Genomic DNA, 18847 nt, shown 5'->3' with positions numbered 1-18847 from the left:
TAATACTAATACTAATTACCATATTTTCAATCAGCTATGATTATATGAATTTAAAAAAATGCTATGGAGTTTTCAGAGGTGAAAACGAATAAGAGACATACCTCGTATTAAATATTCTTTTTTTTTTTAAGTAAAAAAATTATAAGTGGGCATATCTGGGGGATTTTAACTACCCAGATATTGACTGGAACTTGTCGTTGGTCACTCGCACACTAGAAGACTTTTGGGGATTTATTGGATGATTGCATAAATATATAATTTATACGCATGGGATGCATATAAATTTTCAGGCGACACAGAAGCCTATGGTAGATATAAGCTAGTCTGCAATCGATTCAAAAATGAAGTTAGGCAAGCGAAGGCAGATTAAGAGAAATCTTTGGCAAATGAATCAAAGAAAAACAGCAAAGACTTCTTTACTTATATAAACTCTAGAAGGAAGGCGATGAATCAGATTCAAAATGCAAAAAAATAATTTTGATATCATATACTTGGATTTCAGGAAAGCTTTTGATACTGTTGAGTGATAATCAAGGGACGCTGCTCTTCGTGGACTAATGTTATTAATGGAGTCCCTCAGGGTTCGGTGTTGGGCCCACTGTTGTTTTTTATATTTATCAGTGATGTTGACGAAGGTGTGTCAGGCTTATTGTCCAAGTTTGCAGATGATACAAGATTGGCAGGGTTGTTAATGACAGTAATGGCATTGTGCTACTGCAGCAGGAGCTAGAAATGTTGGGCAGATGGGCTGAGAAGTGGCAACTGAAGTTTAACATTGACAAATGCAAAGTACTGCTTATGGGTAGAAGTAACTCTAGAGTCACGTACCAACTGTTCGGTACGACACTTAGGGTGGTAGAAAATGAAAAAGACCTGGGAGTAATTGTGCAGTTAGATATGAAATTTTCTGAGCAGTGCAGACAAGCTGCCAAAGCAGGTCATGGTGTATTGTCAGTAATATACAGGAATCCTTTTGTATAAGGCAATGTTCATGCCACGCCTATCGTAATGCGTACAGGTCTGGAGGCCTCATTTTAGGAAGGATGTAGAGTTGCTTGAGGGTGTACAGAGAAGGGCCACAAGATCGGTGAGGAGAACGAAGGGGTCCTCTTACCAAAAAAAGCTTAAGTTCTGAAAATTGCAACGGCTGGACACTAGGCACCTGCGAGATGATCTGATTGAGGTGTATAAGGCCTTGAATGGGAGATCCCATTCAAGAATTGAGAGATCCCATCAGAATTGAGCACGCTCAATTCTGATGGGATCTCTCGGTATCTGTCGTTGTGGAAGTTGATAGCTCAAATAAATTCAAAGAAGAACTGGACACACGTTTAGAGGGAATGGATTTGTGAAATTGGGTTTTTTTTTTTTTTTGGTTGATGCTACATAAGCTTGCTTTCTCATCACATGCCTTTACTACTACTAATACTAGTACACATGAACAAATAGCAATAGTTGCTTGAAAAAAATTCTTTTCAAACAGCTATTGCTATCTAAAATGCATATCATTTCCCATTTTAAACAAATGATGTAGAAAGTATAATTATAGTGATCAAGGCCTAAATGGATGTCAGATGAACTAACGAAACACGTGGAAAAATGCATAGGATGCATATAAATTATCAGCAGACACAGAAGCCTATGGCAGATATAAGCTAGTCTGTAATCAAGTCACAAACTTTTGTTAAGCGAAGGCAGATTACGATTTCTTTGCGAAAAGAATGCAAAGAACTTTTTTACTTATGTAAACTCTAGAAGCAAGGGAATGAATCAGATTGGTCCACTTGATATCGATGGTTTGACTTACTGATGATTCTGCTCAGGTAGCTAACAAACTGAATGAGCATTTTACATCATTTTACATTTATGCAGTACATTCACACATGAGGAATTCTGTAGAGAAGTGGAGGCCAGAAGCTTATCAAACTCGAACAGGGAGCTAAATGATGTTGTAATAACTGTTGCAAACCCTTAGCCATGATTATGAGAGCTTCCTTGGACTCAGGGAGGTCCCCATGGACTGGAGATGGGCAAATGTATCCCCAATTCACAAAGAAGGATCAAAACACGTGACGCGAGAAATCACAGACCTATTAGTTGAACTTCTGTTCCGGGGAAAATAATTGAGTCACTGGTAAAAGAAGCACTGCAGGATCATCTAGACAAGACTGCAGTTATAGTTCAAGAACAGCATGGGTTTGATAAGGGGAAGTGTTGTCTGAAGAATTTGATTGTGATGTAGTCACAAAGTAACTCGATGCAAAAAATAATTTTGATGTCATATACTTTGGATTTCAGGAACTTTTGATACTATTGCATATGGAAGGCTACTGCATAAATTGGAGCAGTATGGCAGTAAGGGCAAGTTTCTGCTATGGATAAAGGGATGGTTGAGTGGGAGAAAACACAGTGGTAATCAATGGGCACTGTTCTTCGTGGACTACTGTTAGCATTAGTATTAGTTGAGGCATATGATGCAAGGAAGCAAGCTTATACAGCATCAGCCAAAAAAAAAAAAAAACCCCTTTCCATTTTACCCATCCGGTCAATCCAAATGTTTGTCTGGTTCACTCTTAAATTTATTTAAGCTAGCAACTTCCACAACAACAGATCTGTTCCAGCAATCAACTACCCGCTGGCTAAAGGCAAACTTCTACACATGTATTCTACAACTGTCTTTCCTCCATTTGAATCTATGCCCCCTCAGGTTCTTAATCCGAGCAAGTGGAAGTATCCCACCAGCATTGTATCCCATCGCCTCGCAGGTGCCTAGTCTCCAGATGCTACAACTTACAGAATTTAAGCCTCTCCTGGTAAGAGAACCCCTTTGTTCCTCTCACTAATCTTGTTGTCCTTCTCTGTACGCGTTCTAGCAACCTCTACATCCTTCCTAAAATGAGGCCTCCAGACCTGTAAGGGATGTTTGAGTGGGAGAAAACAGATTGCTTTGTGTAAAGCAATGGCCAGGCCACACCTTGAGTACTGTACGCAGTACTCAAGGTGTGGCCTGGCCATTGTTTTACACAAAGGGATGATCACCTCCTTGTCTCTGTTAGCAAAATTCCTATATATAATTGACAAAGCTCCATGACCTGCTCTGGCAGCCCGTCTGCACTGCTCAGAGAACTTCATGTCTGATCCCCAATTACCCTCCCCCCCAGGTCTTTTTCATTCTCCACCTCCCTGAGTGTAGTACCACACAGTTGGTACTTTTCTCTTGCGTTACTGCTACCCATATGCAGTACTATGTTATTGGTGGAGTCACCCAGGATTCGGTGTTGCACCTATCGTTGTTTTCTATATTTTATCAATGATGTTGACGAAGTTATATCATGGTTAATGACCAAGTTTGCAGACGATACGAAGGTTGATAGGGTTGTTAATGACAGTACGCTATTGTAACGGGATCTAGAAAAGTTGAGCGGATGGGATGAGAGGTGGCAACTGAAGTTTAACCGCATTGACAAATGCAAAGTACTGCATATGGGTACTAGTAACCTCAGAGTCATGTACCAACTGTGCGGTACAACACTCAGGATTGTGGAAAACGAAAAAGACCTGGGGATAATTGTGCAGTTAGATATGAAGTTTTCTTAGCAGTGCAAGAGTAGCTCATGGGGTCTTCTCAATGATATAAAGGGACAAGGAGGTGATCATCTCCTTGTATAAGTCAATGGTCAGGCCACGACTTGAGTGATGCATACAGATCTGGAGGCCCCATTTTAAAAAAGATGTAGAGCTGCTGGAACGAGTACAGAGAAGGGCAATGAGATTTCTGAGTGGAACAAAGGGTTGCTCTTACCAAGAAAGGTTTAAGTACTGCAAATTGCGGCGTCTGGAGACTAGGCACCTTCGAGGTGATCTGATTGAAGCGTATAAGGCCTTTAATGGTTTGAGCAAGCTCAATGCTGATGGGATTCTTCCTATTGCTCAGATTACGCAGCTGATGGAGCATAAATTCAAATTGAGGGGAAAAAAGTTGTAGAATAGATGTATAATATGTGTGGAAATTTGTGTTTAGCCAGCGGGTGGTTGATTGCTGGAACAAACTTCCGTCTGTCATTTTTTGAAGTTGGCAGCTTAAATAAATTCAAGGTAGAGCTAGACAAATCTTGGGAGTGAAATAAGACTTTTTTTTTTTGGCTGATAATGTATAAACTTGTTTCTTGCATCATAAGCCTCTTCTAATGCTAATTCTGTTCTACAGCATATCATGAGGTTTTTTTTTTCTTAAATTTCCTTGGGTGGAGTAAGATTTAAAAAAAAAAAAAAATGTAAGTAGCAGCTACTTTTTGTGAAATAGTTTAAGAGTTGCGCTGAGAATAAATAAGTTAACTAAACGTGATTACTTTTGTTTAGATAAAAGAACCACATCATGGAGAAAAAATCCACGAAACGTATGATTTTTAGATTATTAGTAACAAATAAACGCTAAGCGCTACAAAGGTGAAGCGATATCAAGGTGACGCCGCAACTTTTTTGCTGGCAAGAGTAATTAAGGAACTCAGCGACGCTAATGGGACATATCCATTTTTTATAGTATACTATACCTGGCCAAAAAATTAGAAACCTTTTGCAACTTGCATCAGCAGATAAATGTACGGTATGCAAATATAAGTTGTCATATAGTATTAATCATAAGTTTGTTGACATTAGATAACTTGGAGCTCCTTTGGCTTACTTGCTTACGCTTTCTGGAGCTTCTTAATCGATCCAGTCATGAAAAGTGATCTTTCTGGTTTTCAGAAAAGAAAATTGTTCGAACACGTTTTACATAAGCCACAATTGAAAACAAATAAAATCACTGGTGTGTCGAATGCATCCATCTCAAAAGTGTACGATGGGTGGAAGACGAAAGGAGAATGCACATCTAAAAGAAAAAAATGGGGGGAATCAAATTATTATATTAGAGTCACTTGTAATTCATTACATAAACCCGTATTTTGTGTCTGTAAATTACGTGTTTTCTGATCGATTTGTCTGTTTTTCTGGAAGAAAAAACTACGGTTTCTGATGAAAAACCTTGCTATCTACGCCTGAGGCCGACTAACTCAATGGAGTGAAAAAAGTCCATTAAGGTTCCTCGCGTCATCAACGGGATTCGAACATTCGGGCCTTTTCCATTCGGTGACGACACCACTGTGCTACCCACGCTGACCAAAGAAATGGAGCAGAAAGTCGGTTAGAACGAGACCGTAGGAAATTAAAGTGAATCGTGTATCAAAATAGTCCTCGGATAGCATAGTTGGTAGGTTCGTCATCCTCCCCACATCGGGTGGAAAAGACCTGAGTTCGATGAAGGGAGGAATTTTTATGGGCCGTTTTCACAACGTGGCTGAGTTAGTCGGTCTCAGACACAGACAGCATGGTTTTTCTCCCGGAAACTAGAGCTTTTTATCCAGCAAAGAGAAAATCGACCTCAGAACACACGCAATTTACAGAGAATATACACGGGAGCAATATCGCCTTAGTTGCTGATGCTCCTAAAAAACCTTACTACTACAATTCATGCATCAGAATAGAAGGCCCAATGTGCAGCAAATGACTGAAAACTACAATTTAAGCAAAAAAAAAAAAAAAAAAAAAAAAAGTTTGAAGAATCTGGGCTTTGGTAGTCGTGTGCTTATAGCAAAGCCATTTTTTCTGGAAAAAAAAAATCAAAAGATTTGAATGGAGTGGTACCGCCAATGCCAAGACTGAACTGTGGAAAAAGATCAAGTGGTCTAATTAGTCTCGATTTACACTTTTTTGCATCAATGGCAGAGTGAAAGTGTGGCGTGTACCACATGAAGCCATGCATCAAGTTTGTCTCGTGCCTACTACTCAAGCGGCTAAAGATGGTATCATGATATGGGGTATATTCTGTTGGTATGTAAGGACTGTGTCCGCGCATACCATTAGAAAGTCGTATTACCTCCAATGAATATCTTTCTGCCGTATCGAACCAACTTCACCCTGAAGTGCTTAATTTTTACCCTTATTGCAATGGATCCTTTCAAAGGGACAACTGAACTATCCACCGTGCAAAAATTGCACCTGAATGGTTCGAGGAACATTCGAAGATTCAAACATCTACCCTGGCCGAATAATTCTCCAGACTTAGGCGGCCAGTGTAGATGTTTGATAGATAACCCAGACATTCTCAGTCTGAATCCAATTGGGGTCTATATATGTTGGAAAGGGCAATTCAGCTTCGCAGTTGTCTACTGACCACAATATATAGTAACTCACAAATATTTTGATAGAAGAATGGTGAAATCTGAAGCCAGGCTCCCTTAGACAACTAGTAGAATCTAAGCCACGAAATGTACGGGCCGTAATTCGGGCAAAAAGGTGGCACTACTAAATGATACTGAATAAAGCTTTCTAATTTTTTTGGCCAGTGAGTGTAGTTCTCAGGAGTTTTACTGTGTACTATGTCTGTACGAGTGTCTGTCTATGAGATTCAATAACTACAGCTTCGATAAAAAAAAAAAAAAAAAAACCTTTAAGGATTCCTCTGGTCTCCAATAGAATTCGAACCGAGACCATTCTAAACGACTGATAAGTGGCGAGCCCACTATTCTGACACGGAGAATACTGATGATTATTCAGAAAATAAAATAATTATCAGTTACATAAAACCTTAAGGTGTTTGCGATAAAATTTGGCATTTTTCGTCTACTGGCTGAGCTTAGCTATATTTTAATAAATGAGTTATTATTAACGATTTTTTAACTAGTCGTAGGTATATGCATTTACGTATTTTGAGATGTATATGAAATTAGCAGGGGGGCCAAAAACAATATATTCGTTCTTCGGTCTCTAAGAGCAGTATAATATTAAAGAACTAGTGACAGATAAGATACGAACAGGGGCGCAATTTGGCCCAGGAAGCTCTTGTTTTCGCGCTCCGATAAACTTGTTGGACAGACAACTTGTGTGATGAAGACCCGCTAATATTCGTAAAATCGGACAAATGCCGAACTATTGTGATTTTCTCTTATAGAGAATCTGTGTCCTCATTTTGAATTTAACCAAATAGAAATAAAATAATAAATAGGAATTAAGAAATATTAAAAAATATTAAAATTTTGAAATATTATCTTTTAAGTCAGGAAATCTCTTACCTGGGATATTATTCAGGAATAACTGCATCCACGAAAGACGTGATCAGAATAGATGGAAATTATTTCAAAGACCTGCTTAAAGACGAAGAATCATGCAACAAGACAAAGGAATAAAAACAAGCTTTGACCCTAAATCCATGCATGGCGAATAATTGAAAATTATAATTCTTTAATGGATTAGGAAAGCATTATTATCGTGCAAAATAAGATACAGTGTAATTAGAGAAGTATTGTTTGAGCATTTGAATGAAGATTTAAAGTCTCCATATGATCCTGGACTCGAGTGTCATTTTTCCCCCTGTTATTTCAAGTATGTGAAACGACCCTTCTTAAGAAATGAGGTAATAGCAACAGGTGTTTAACTCATCTTGGTATTTGTATATACAGTGTATAACCTAAAGGAAAATATTGCGCCTTGAGTTCTTACCAAATAATGACTTCTGTTTTGTGAAACTAAGTAGGTTTCACGTGAAATTCAACTTTCACTCTTAAATATTTTTCAGTCATTAAAATTAACTTAAGCCTGATAAAAGAAAATAAAGCACGGCTTTTATATTGTACACTAAAGAATAAAATTAAATTTTAAGAATGAAACGAGAAAATATTTTTTTATGAAATTTTATTGCTGCAAGTTATTGTAATCGTTCGCATTGTCTGCTAAGTTATAACATTGTTATAAAAAATTCTCACTTCATTTCTAACATTTATTTTTTTCTGTTTAATATTTAAACTTCACTTAAACTTTAAATTAAAAAAAAGTACTTTATATTTTTAAGGCTGATTTCTACAATTATGTTAGAAAGGGGAGCTGATAAAACTATTCTGGTTATGGTGTATTGCGGTTGTGTTTAGAATTTCTTTAGTTAAAAGCTGCTGTGATGTCTTGTTTTGATATAACATACGATTCAACAGTATAACCAGGACAATCTTTATAAAGATAATAATAATATACATACATATAAAATATAATATATAAATATTAATTTTTAATATTAGTTTGGGTGCTTACTGCATTTTGAATTTCAAAAAAATAAATATTTAGTAAGATCACAATTTACGGAAATGAGTAAGAATACATTCAATTGATTCAGCTTTAACTGTGCATGTTGTTTGGCAGAAACTTTTTGATTCATTTGGGAACAGAAATATTGAAGAAGTAATGATTTCAGTGCATGAGACAAACCATAAATTTGGTGCTCTCCCTTGATTTTTATTTATTTTTTTTATGCATCCTCTCCCCAATAAAAGCGCCCCTGAGGCGGTTACCAGGGGGAACTTTTATTGGGGAGAGGCGCCTTGTTTAGGGATGCAGCTTCATGTAAAATTACAATTTAAAAATGCAATAATGAAACATATTTTAACTCAAATACTTAAGACTATCCACAACACATAAACACACATTCAAGCATATAATTTGTTCTGGGCCAGCTGGAACAAAGTGAACGACTAATTTATTATGGAATACAAATTGGAAGGCACGCTGACCGGGTAACTAGCCATTCGCTCAAAATTATAACGTAAAATAAGCATTTAAGTTTAACTTTGGTTTTAGCATCAAATGTAATAAGAAAGAGCGCTTATAAATTACACAGTTTCAGGTGGCTATAATAAAATATATTCCGAGAGAATTCCACATAAAATCATTGTTCAAAGAACCTTGCTTACGAAGTGTACAGATCGTTTTCTGGCTTTGTGGCAATATTATAGTTCTGGAATGATTTACGCAATTAACTGTCGCCTTCTTTCCCCTTACAATGTTCTTCTTCTTCTGCTTTCTGTGCTCTTCCCGAGACACGTCCTTGAACATAGAGGGACAGAGCAAGGTTCCGGGGGGGGGGGATGCCAATCTAGTAAATTGCGTGATTGACAGATCTGCAAAGCGGCAGTCATGCTTATGTACAAACCTCAAGAAATCTACGTACAGATGAGTTCTCAGAGCCTCATGATAAGGAGAGAACTTATTTTAGATATCCAACTACATTTTGGATAGAATGCATTCTTATATCAACATTAACTTACTATCTATACAAGAAAACTGTAAACATAACTTACACCTTAATTTTCAAGAGTTCATTAATACCAATAATAAGTCCATTTACAGTCTATAACTGCTGTAGCAAGGCAACAGAAGCACAGAACAGTAATTGATCCCATTACCTCTCAACCCTCGGAGCGCACGTACGCGCACGCACACACACACACACACGTCTCCCGCAGTGCAAGCTAAAGTTGATCAGCTGGCCTATTTCCGCTTTTCTTCCGACACTCTGCCACGGTGTCATCCTGCTTAGTTCGCTGCACGGCTTCGTGGATGTCCGGAAACGGAATGAGGGCGTTCTCATCTCGTCACTATTTCAGAGATCTGGCGGTAGCGTTAAAGGGAGAACTTCGTCACTGCTTAATTTGAGTGGTGGAGTTCACTTTTGTAAGGAAGAAACTCGTATTTTCGAGCGTGCTTTTCGCGGGTTCGTGTTGTTCTCTGCATGGAGACGTCCAGCAAGTTCCCTTTGATCTTCGTCTCCAGAGAAAGAGAGACACAAAAAGAAGAATCAAAATAAGGACGGCACCGGCTGCACAGGTTATTACCACCAAATCCTGCTGGCCGTTATCAATTGGGGCTTCCGTACCTGGCATTTCAGTAGATTCTTGTGTCGATGTCGAACCATGTATCTGCAGAGTATTTCCATTGCTCCTAACGTGCACTGTACGTTCTGTAGACTCTGTAGTTGGACCGCTGGTTTCGGCTGAGAGTGTAGTAAACAGATTGGAAAGAGGAGGTGAGTAATCTGTTAAAGGCAACAATTCGGAATGCCAACGTGGAACAGCATCTGAACTGTAATGAGGATCTGAATGTGTTTTGATTGGCTTTCGTGGTGAATTTCGATGATCGGAGAAGATCTGCCTTCTCCTCGATGATTCTCCTTCTACTGGTTCTAATATATTTCGATCAATGACCGAGGGCCTCAATGTATTTATCAATCCGCGCATTCGTCCTTCGCTGTTCGCCTGGCCCTCCACTGGTTCTTCCATCGAATTCCTCTCGGCAATTTCACCCTTTAGTGCTGGTTGGTTATCTGTCTGAATAATTGAAAAATTATGTTCACGGCCTTCATCAGACACGATGTGGTGCATATCAGAATCCGTTAAAATATCCGTAACGATGGGCACATGAATACCTGTACGGGAAACACTCTCTGCATCCTGAGAACTCACTGTCTGGAGAGGAATGTCTATTTGTTCTTCAGCGACAGTGCGACTGGTGCTGGATAGCGATCCTTCGACGAGATCAACAAAAGGGTTGATACCGGTTTCAGGATTTGTAAAGTCACTGATATGAGATCTTTTTCCGGTCTTTTGAAATGGCGGGGGAATAAATGGCGAAACTCCAATTACATTCTTCGGTGTTGTCGGAATTTCTTTTTGACTATCCTTTGTTGAAATGCTCTGCCGTCGGAAATTACTTAGTGCCGGACCACTCGAGGACACAGGACCGGCGGCAGTTTGGATGCCAACTGTCGGCATGGCATCAGATTTGAGCGTTGCTAAACCAACAAGAATAATCAGTACTCCTGAGCACATCATGTGATGATCAAAGAAGGCGATCCCACGACTGCACTAAATTAGAAGAGAAACAACGTATTAGTGAAAATGTCGATGTATAAACTCGCAAACTCAGTTAATATACTCACAGTAAAAATAACTAAAAATTAATCACCAAGCCTTCTCTTACTGTAAGTATGCAGTGAATTGACACGGAGTGCGAGGAGCGACTCTAAATATACTACTGACACTAGCCAATAAATTCGCTACCCACTGGATCATCAACCAACTGCAGTTGTCAGTGCTTTATCAAAAGAAGGGTGTGGCTTGCTCTTTGACCCTGATCTCGTCGCCGACTCGGCTACTTAACCGTTGTCTCAGAGCCATCTGTCTCCGACTTCGCTGTCTCTTCCTAAGGCCCCACCCAGGAACCATTGTTGCCAGGACAACGAAATCTTTGTCCCACTTCACTGGCTTGTGTGCCGGCCTTCTACTAATGAAGGGAACCTGATCCGCATTAGATGTGATAGGCGTGCAATTAAAAATGATTCGGTTTACGTTCCTACTGCTTCTTAAACTGGAGTAAATTCATCTGCCCATCTGGCAGCTTAAAAGTCATTTGCTGATGAGAAAAGGCTGAGTAGTGACAAGCGGATTGAAACGGGACAGCGTGACGGCAGAGAGCACCGGGTTTCCGTAGAAGACTATGGGATGCTTAATTTCTAACAAACAAAGCTTTGGGTTTTTCTCCTTTTTTTTTTTTTTTTTTTAACTATCCCAGTGCCCAAAACATTTGATGTGACGCAACACCTAGTTGTGCCGTAATAGATGTTTCCACTAAACCTCTCTAACTTTCACAACTAAGTGAAAACTGCGGCAGGAAGGTGAGATAAAGAGAGATCACGTGTGCGTGTGCGTGCGTGCATTTGAAAGGTACGAGTTTGCGCCCCATGAATAATGCTGAGAATTTATTGAGGCTTTTTCCAAGCCAGGTTGAGATTCGCGCTTAGCCTTTATTCAAATTCAAATTTTTAGTCTTTATGCAAATTCAAATAGAATTTTTTGAATTTGCATAAAGACAAAAGGGCCTCATACCACACGCATTTACAGACACATTACGCGGGTGCTTCGTGGCCTAGGTCTCCTGGGTGTCAACGAAAAACAGCACGATCCAGGTATATATGTGTTGAGGTAGACCTTCAGACGAAAAAAAAAAAATGAAAATTATTATTATTATTATTAGTAGTAGCAGCAGCAGTAATACATTGCTCGACAAAATTAAGAATGTTTTTCATGAATATTTTATTGTGAACAGTGGCGCTTTCGGCGCCACTATTCACAATAAAATACGTATGTCACACGATTGCGACAACATCATTTCATCAACATCATCAAACATTTCATTCCCGTTTTTTTTTTTTTTTTTTTTGCTTTCTCAATGCCGCAAGTGCAGTACTCAGGATGGCAAGTCATCGTCGTTTAGATGATTCTTTGAGATAGCGGGCCGTTGGACGACTTGAAGCCAGGAGAGGTGGCACATTGGCTTAATGTGTCACGAAGGGTCGTCTCGGCACTATGAAATTAGGTGGCAGGACCTATCAGAGTGAAACTAAAACTACTGGGTTTCTGGTCTGCCTCCACGTGGCGAAGGTGAAGCAACGTTGGGCCACAGCAGGGTTCCAACGGCTAAACGACCAGATGAACAAGGGTACACGACACTACACATATACAATATCCATACACTTTAAATCTCTGGCATTTCCAGCGAACTGCTACACCCACAATGAAAACTACGCGGAGATGGGGGAAACCCCTGGTGCCGTCTGATACTAAATACACCTTACACCTTATGGAAGCAGTTTCGGGAGACAGGAACTATTACAAGAATAGCTGGCCAAGTCACCCGAGGGCTAAATTAACAAGAACAGACAGCTGTCTGGCTCTAACAGCAAGACGGAACCCTACGATGTCTTGTCATTAACTGTCTCTTGAGATTGCTGTGGCTACAGGTGAAAACATTTCCAACCGGACTGTGTTAAGGAGGCTTAATTCAAGTGGACTCTATGCAAGAAAGCCAGTGGTTTATATTCCATTAATTCCCCCTTTTCTTTTTCTTTTTTTTTTTTTTTTTTTTGGTTAAGCTCCCTGATTCAGATGAGCTATTTAACTTTGATGTTTAAGTATAATGTGTTGAAATTGCTGTTTTAGCTCCATATAGTGCTGGCCATTCCAGTGTGGTTTATATCTGGTTGGAAGGATGTTTATTTGGATTTGCTCTGGTCTGGCCTTTGTTTTGTTGTGCCAGTGGTTTGTCTTTTAGTTGCAAGGCAATATGAGTGTTTTTTTTTTTTTTTTTTTTATGATTACTGTATATATAAGATAAATTTTAAATTTTGGGGTGATTTCCAGAGTGGTGATCGTGCCCAAATTGTGATGTAAATAGTGTATAAGTAGTGGCGACAGGACTGTTGTTTACTAGTCACTCTGCTGCTGCTGATTTTTTTTTTTTTTCCCAGAGGATGTCTCCTTCTTCTTCCCCCACTGTCTGTCCTCTTTCCTCCCCCTCCCTTTCCCACACTTCTCCTTCTATTTCCCTTTCTCCATTCATTCAATCTTTGAGATTTCAAGTTCTCTTGAAATCTCAATAAGAGTCTCTACCTGGTTGTGGAATGGCTGCCTCCACGTGGCTTGAAATGGGAGTCAGGGGACCAGGTGTTTCATGCCGCCTGGCTGCGAAATGCCAGGCGCCGGAACTCAACACCCAACATAACAAAGCACACACACACACACACACACACACACACACACACACACACACACACACACACACACACACACACACACACACACACACAAGTTGCCGGCTTTGGCCTAGTGCCTTCAGAAGCTACAGCGGCATATAGGGGAAATCCTGTAGGCCGCAACAAAGTACAAAAAAAAAAAAATAAATAAATAAATAAATCCTATTAATGCAATGTTACGTTTCTGTTAACATGATACGGGAACCTTAACAGCAAGTTATTCTCTTTTGGTTTGGTCAACTCTCCTCTCTGTCACTGCGGTGCTCCTGAGACTGTGCAGCATCTGTTATTTGATTGTAACATATATTTGGATATTATGCGTGAGCTTCAAATCCACCTAGGATATTTGATTCGATCAACTAGACTCAGTTCTTAAAGAATAAGGTTAATTTTAAGGCTTTATCTGAATATGCAGATAAGCTGTTTAACAGAAGAAAATCTATAATGAATAGAGATATACCTTGAAGTGACTAACAGGATAGGATATTAAGCTGGTTGTTTCGTGAATGAAATATTGTACATAGTTGTAAATAATCTTTGGACCGAAATTAAGGATCCGTGTATCTGTTCAGATTAATGATTCTGGAATAAAAGTTGGAAAGAGTATTGACGATGTATTAGATGTACTCGTATTTATCCGTTATTGCATAACGTTAAACTATAGTCCTAGTGATATCAGGATTGAATCAGACAGATAATTGGTTTAATTGTTTTTGAAAGTGATATGTTATTGAGTATTATGTTTATTGAACTTGGATTGCACTGCTGATACAGTAGACTTTCGAAATAACGGCACCTTCGGGGATTCAAGGTGACGTTATTTCGATTTTTCCGTTATTTAGAAAGTTTTATTTTTAATGTATTTAATGCAGAAATAATGAGGTCAAATAAGAAATATAGAGATTAAGAATGCAATTTTATTAACTGCACATAAAAAAACATAAACAAGTTCATGTTGGCGATCCAATGTTATATTCTGCCATTAATACACTTCTGCTTACACCCCTTTCTATATTCTTTATTATATCAAGTTTAGTCTGCGGTAGCACAGTGGTATCGTCACCGTCCTCCCCACACCTGGTGGAAAAGGCCCGGGTTCGAATTCCGTCGATAACGCGAGGAATTTTTATGCGCTTTTTTCACTCCGTGGCTGAGTTAGTGGGTCTCAGGCGTAGATAGTAAGGTCCCCTCCCCAGAAACTGGGGGTTTTCGTCCAGCAAATCTAGCAGAGAACATACGCAATTTACAGACAATATGCATGGGTATATGAATTAACTTTCCGGGTGATCCTAATGTAATAGTTTTGATCATATCCAGTTTGTCACTAAGCTTAAATGTTGTTCTTTTTTTCTTCTCTGTATGAGGTTTATTAATTTTAGGAGCCATAGTGAGGGGTTTTTAATTTAAAATAAATGTAAAACCGCGGTATAATCCGTGATATCACTTTGAAAATGGCGAACGTAAACAAATAGTAATCACATGACTTGCCGTTTTCCTTTTTCGGCACTGTAAGACATCTGCGCTGTATGTATACATCCAATGTGCCGTTATTTGGTGTGCAGTGATTTCGAAGTCTACTGTAATTAGCTACTCTAAATGAGACTTGGTTTGTACATGGCTGGGTTTCTCTTCTATGTATGTGACATTGGTTCACAGCAGTATTGTGGGAATTGATGATTGGTTTGTCCAAGCTGTAGATATGGCAGTTGCGGATGAGACAAGATCCTTAGGTCTCTGTATTTAGCTTAGTGTGAGTAATAGATGTTTTTTTTTTCTGTTTTGGTCTTGAGTTGATTGTAAGAACCAAACTTAGAACAAGGTTTGATTTGTTTATGTTAATTGTTGATTTGTTGGGCAGTATGGTGTAACTTGACGATTTAAGCATGGAAAGGATACATGCTGTGTGTTTATGTTCTTTTTTAGGTGTATGTGTATTGGTTAACCTACTTGATAGGGTTAATTAAAGTGTATCCTCTAAAATGGACAGGTTTACATGCTAAAGCTGATTTCATCATTATTACTTCGTTGTAAAATGTTAGAGTTTTCTTTACTGTCTTATTAAGAGGGTTCTAACTAATGGCTTGTGTCACATGATTACTTCTTCGCATAAGTGCAAGAGTGAAAGCACCCTTCCTGAAAGGGTTAAATAAAATTAATCTCCAAAAATGATTGTGGTTTTGATAACCAAATTTGGTATTTACTTATTTCTGTAAATAGTGATTTGTCTATTCTTCTCTAGTTGAGAGAAATGTTAAATTGTTGACTTTGTAAATAATGTGTATATTAGTTTGTTTTAACAAATGGCTGAAAGAAAACTTTCACACATCTCTCCTGCAGCCATCCTTTTTCCATTTATGTCCCCTTGATACGACAAACAGTAAGGATACCATCATCATTAACTTTACTAAATTCATTTAAAGCATTTAATATGTCAATCAGGTCTCCTCGCAAGTGTCTACTTCCCAAGCGTTGCAATTTGCAGAATCGAAGTCTTTCGTGGTAAGAGTATCCCCTTTGTTTTTTTGACAAATTTGATTGTTCTTCAATGCATCCGTTCCAAGAGATCCACGTCCTTCTTAAAATGAGGCTTCAAGACCTGTACACAGTACTCAGGGTGCTGCCTAACCACTGTCTTACACAATGCAATAATCATCTCCTTGTCCCTGATGCAATAATCATCTCCTCGTCCCTGATGGCAAAGTTCCTATATCATCGACAAAACCCTATGAGCTAACCTAGCAGTCCATTTACATTGCTTAGTGACCTTAAATAAAAATAAATAAATAAATTTTCTGTTTACATTCCGGAAGACTACACGGTCAGAGGAGTTCACAAGATAGAGAGCCGACGGGCTAACCGGGTGGGTAAAGTACCGGCCTGGCAACCCAAAGGTCGCGGGTTCGAATCCCGCCTTGGACTTGGATCAGAGTAGAAAATGCAAAAACCTTGGGAGGTGCAATATGGCTACAGAAGCCGATACGCCAACAACTAACAAAAAAAAAAAAAAAAAGAAACGAGATAGAGAGAATACAAGAAACAGCACCGTATTTAGCAACCTTCATGTCGGAATGTACAATTACCCCTTGGTCTCTTTCGATCTCCACCCCTTTGAGAGTGGTATCAATCAAAATTGAGTCGAATTACTAGCCAAAATGCAGTACCTTGCTCTTAACGATGTTAAACCTCACTCCTCAGCCTATTTTTTTTTTTTTTTTCCCTAGGTCTTGCTGTATGCCATGATTACTGTAATTAACCGTACTGCCAAATTTCTTATCATCTGCAAACTTAAGACAATAAGCTTTATATGTCTTCACCAATATTGTTAAAAATAAATATTGAAAATAGTAAGAGGGCCCAGCATTAAACCCAGAGGAACTCCGGAAAATAACATTATTCCAAGAAGCGCAATATCCATTTATAACTGCCTTCTGCCACTCAACCATCTCTTTATCCATAGCAGTAACTTGTCACAAGATAATGCTATTTATCTTGTGACAAGTTAGATAATGCTATTTATCTTTACCAATTTTTACAGCAGTCTTTCAAGTGGAACAGATTCAAAACTTTGCTGAAATCTAATATATGATGTCAATTTTTTAAAAGTTCCTTTGTTACTGCCTCAGAGTAGCTAATCAGATTGTTTAGACAGGATCCCCCCCCCCGCACTTAACAAACATACGCTGTGATTTCCGTATGATTCCATTCCTGCAACGATGATCCTACAATACATGTACTTCTTTAACCACTGACTCCATTATTTCCCTTACAGGTCTGTAATTGCTCACATCGTCCTTTGATTCCCCCTTTGTGAATAGGAGAGAATATGCACATCTCTAATCTATAAGATTGTTTGTTATTTGGTTTTTAGGAGCATTAGCAACTAAGGCCATATTGCTCCGGGAATATGCGGTGGTCATTCCCTGACCTTTCCGCATCCTCCGTATTTGGTGGTGACAGGCTCAAACCCCGGTCTAATCAAGAAGTGTGTGCTACGCACTGCTGCTCTTTCCCACCTGGCTACGGAGGCGCCCTAATCTATAAGATCCTCCCCTGAATCCAAGGCTACTTTTATAATTAAGGTCAAGAGTTTGCTCTTCCTACTTGTTTTAATACAACTGCATAGATTTCATCAGCCGCAGGTTCCTAATTTATTTTTAGCTTCAGCAAATTTTTCCACGTTCTCCTCAGTTATCACAAAATATTATTTAGCTCCCCGTTATAACATGACGTACTTCTGTTTTTCTCATCCCTAAAAACTTATTCACTCTTGCATGTAGGTATAGAATACTTAGTTTGTACTGATGATACAGTTCAGCAACCAGAATTGTATCTCAATAGTTATACCAATCATATACAGTATAGTAATCCAATGTGGTTCATCCCTTTCCTTCTAGTGTTAACATAAGCAAAGAATGCTTTGCTATTTTTCTTTGCATTCTTAGCCAAGGACTTCTCATAATCTACCTTAGTTAGCCTAATCTCCTTAGACTGCAGACCAGTTTGTATTTATAATCATCCATGCATTTTTCTTCTCTATCTCTGCCACTAGTTTCATCAGTTCATATGACATCCATTTAGTTTCTAAACCTTGAATAATATGTTTTTGTTTTTATAATATGCTTAGTAGTTTCTATTATTACTTCTCTGAATGCTTTCCATTTAGAATTTGCAGTTGTTAACATCAGTTGGTTCCAAGGAAAGGGATTTAAAAACTGTCTAAGACAGTTTTTAAATTCCTTTTGTAGTCACCTTTTGCGAAAGCAAAATCCCTTCCCTTAACCCTTGGCAGTAGTTATATCTTTAAGTAGATCTCCTCTCAATATATTATGATGAGTGCCATCTAGTGGTTCCTTTATCTGGATATTATTAATACATAAAGAGCCACTGCTGATAATCAGATCAATAATATTGCTAACTCTTGTTGCCTCTCTAATGCTGCTGTAGAAAACAGTCATCCAATAAATCCAGATGTAGAAAGGACACTGTTTCGTTTAGATACTAGGGAACACTACGATAACAGGGACCAAGCAGCAAGAAATGCCAGACAACTCATAAGAGCCCTTCACAGTACTATATACAGACTATAAACTAGCAGTCCAACGAAACTGCCTGATACAGCAGCAAGCATCCCGGCAAGGAGCAAATCACAAACAAATTAGATCAATGCGCCAAAAAAACAAACATCACCCCATACGATTTTCTCATATTAATTAAGAAAAAGGTAGCAGTAGTTAAAGACAAAGGAATGGGGTTATAATTTCAGGAACGTAAATTACGATGGCTTAAGGTGCTACATGGCCTCTATTAACTGGGTAGATATCTCACAGAGAGCGAATACAATTGAATTATGGCATACCTTCAAAACGTTAATCACAGAAGCCTTGAATGCGTATATAC

At 38.7% G+C, this 18847-nt stretch overlaps 1 protein-coding gene across 3 annotated transcripts in view; it reads right to left on the bottom strand.

Annotated features, from left to right (window-relative positions):
- Positions 1-4802: 4802 nt before the first annotated feature.
- The window catches only part of LOC150084678 (uncharacterized), a 139702-nt gene continuing 125657 nt past the window's right edge, over positions 4803-18847 (bottom strand). The window contains exons 2-3 of one of the 3 annotated variants that reach the window (XR_016547114.1): positions 9162-10724; positions 4803-4870 (exon numbers count right to left, since the gene is read on the bottom strand). Coding sequence is in view for 2 of the 3 variants with exons in the window: in XM_090376552.1 (XP_090232678.1) it covers positions 9501-10691 (1191 nt within the window). In the remaining variant the exon portion in view is untranslated. Of the gene's footprint in view, positions 4871-8212; positions 10725-10839; positions 10908-18847 lie in introns of those variants that run through there. The other 2 variants (XM_090376552.1, XM_090376551.1) reach the window with 2 other exon arrangements.

This window comes from Mastigoproctus giganteus, chromosome 6 (assembly GCF_048544385.1).
Source record: "Mastigoproctus giganteus isolate SK-2022 chromosome 6, ASM4854438v1, whole genome shotgun sequence".
Taxonomy (NCBI): Eukaryota; Metazoa; Arthropoda; class Arachnida; order Uropygi; family Thelyphonidae; genus Mastigoproctus; species Mastigoproctus giganteus.
This window is presented reverse-complemented; position numbering and strand designations above follow the sequence as displayed.